General features: G+C 40.4%; 1 protein-coding gene across 1 annotated transcript in view; it reads right to left on the bottom strand.

The window, feature by feature from the left end:
- The window catches only part of LOC101849137 (acidic mammalian chitinase), a gene marked incomplete in the record, with an annotated part of 33335 nt that extends 31900 nt beyond the window's left edge, over positions 1-1435 (bottom strand). The window contains 1 exon segment of the mRNA XM_013084511.2: positions 1328-1435. Coding sequence (XP_012939965.1) covers positions 1328-1373 — 46 coding nt within the window.
- Positions 1436-1534: the final 99 nt, after the last annotated feature.

Here is a 1534-nt window from a genome sequence, read left to right as displayed (position 1 = left end):
ATTTTATTATTATTATCATATTGTATTGAGGAGAAGGCATTTCCCTACCTCAGAAGTACAAAAATTTATCCGCTCAGTGCCTTAATTTTCTTCAATTCTTAATTTCTGATCTTCCACAAATCACGGACAAGACAGCTGGCCTGGTGGTGTCGTTGGTCTTGTGGTTAGGCTACCGGACCCATAATCGCCAAGTCATTTGATTTGCTTTTGAAGTAAAATGTTCCTCTATCTTGAATAGAAATGGAGACATTTGCCATATACGGAGGTGGGGTCATCTGGTGTCAGGGGTGACATAAGTTAGAAAATGGCTGCCAAGGTTTGCGTGACCTTCAAAATGTAAGTGTCCTTGAAAACTGCAAAATTACATTCTTTGTGCCCTTGGTCAAAGTTTTTCAGTAAAAACCCACACAGAAATGTGTTTTTCAGTGTTCATAAAAAATGCTAAGGCAAAAAAAGAAAGTTAATTGACACAATTAGCCCAACAAACATTTCATTATGTTTGGAGAGTGCCTGATTTCACCACGATTCCACACATTAGCTTACACAATCACATTTTACCCAGTCAAATTTTTACCCAGTCAAATTTGTACCCAGTCAAATTTTTACACAATCAAATTTTCTTTAACGCTAGCTCAACTTCCTTGTCTTTTTTACAGCACCCAATACATACCCCCACTGACCACTGACCCGGTCTCTGATAAATCGAATCTTTTTTTAAAAATCGTATTGAAAATTAAACAAGTTTCTTAGAGGATCTTGGTAGAATTATGATCAGGCACAGCGTAATTGATACTGGACCACAAGGATGGGACAAATTAATTGTCTGGGGACAATTTAACTTTAATCACGTTCCTCATTTTGCCACTTTAGATCAATGTCGAACAAATCTGTACAAGTAATCAGTGGCATTTTAAACACATGATTTCACAGTTTGTTGCTGTAAAGTAAGACAAAGATTCCTACAATCTGTAGTACTTCTCATCCAAGTGCAAGTTTTCTAATTAAGCGCCAGATCTCGCACTTTGAATATAAAAACAGTTATCACTAAACCGGCGTTTGTGTTATTATAGCCCAACGGCACTTCGCCATCGACACAGGAGACACGAGTTTGATTGCTAAATGAGGAGATTTAAATTCAGTCTTATTCTATCGAATATCTCGGTCTTTCTGCTTGGATGCTGTACCCCTCCCAGTCTGGGCTGGCCCTAACAGCCAGAGTTAAAGCCCGCCTCCTAAATGACCTAAATTGTGTCAATGAGGGCGTAAATACATTCACATTAACAAAAGATAAAATGAAATGGTCACTAAAATCTGAGGTACTACTTACCTAAGGGAATCACCACAGCGAGGACTAGCAGAACGTAGCGAAGCATCCTGGTTTTCTGCCTGCCTGAAAGAGGAGAGAGAGAAAGAGAGGAAGGAATGAGTTATTCGCCCGGGCCTCCTCAACTCCTAGGAGATAGATCCTCAGTCGTGGCAGGAAGTGCTGTCCCGAACCATGGCCCTTGCATGGCCTGACGTGGGGTGGGTGGAG

Source organism: Aplysia californica, unplaced genomic scaffold (genome assembly GCF_000002075.1).
Source record: "Aplysia californica isolate F4 #8 unplaced genomic scaffold, AplCal3.0 scaffold00299, whole genome shotgun sequence".
Classification (NCBI taxonomy): Eukaryota; Metazoa; Mollusca; class Gastropoda; order Aplysiida; family Aplysiidae; genus Aplysia; species Aplysia californica.
Note: the sequence above shows the minus strand (reverse complement) of the source record. Positions and strands in the feature narration are given on the sequence as shown.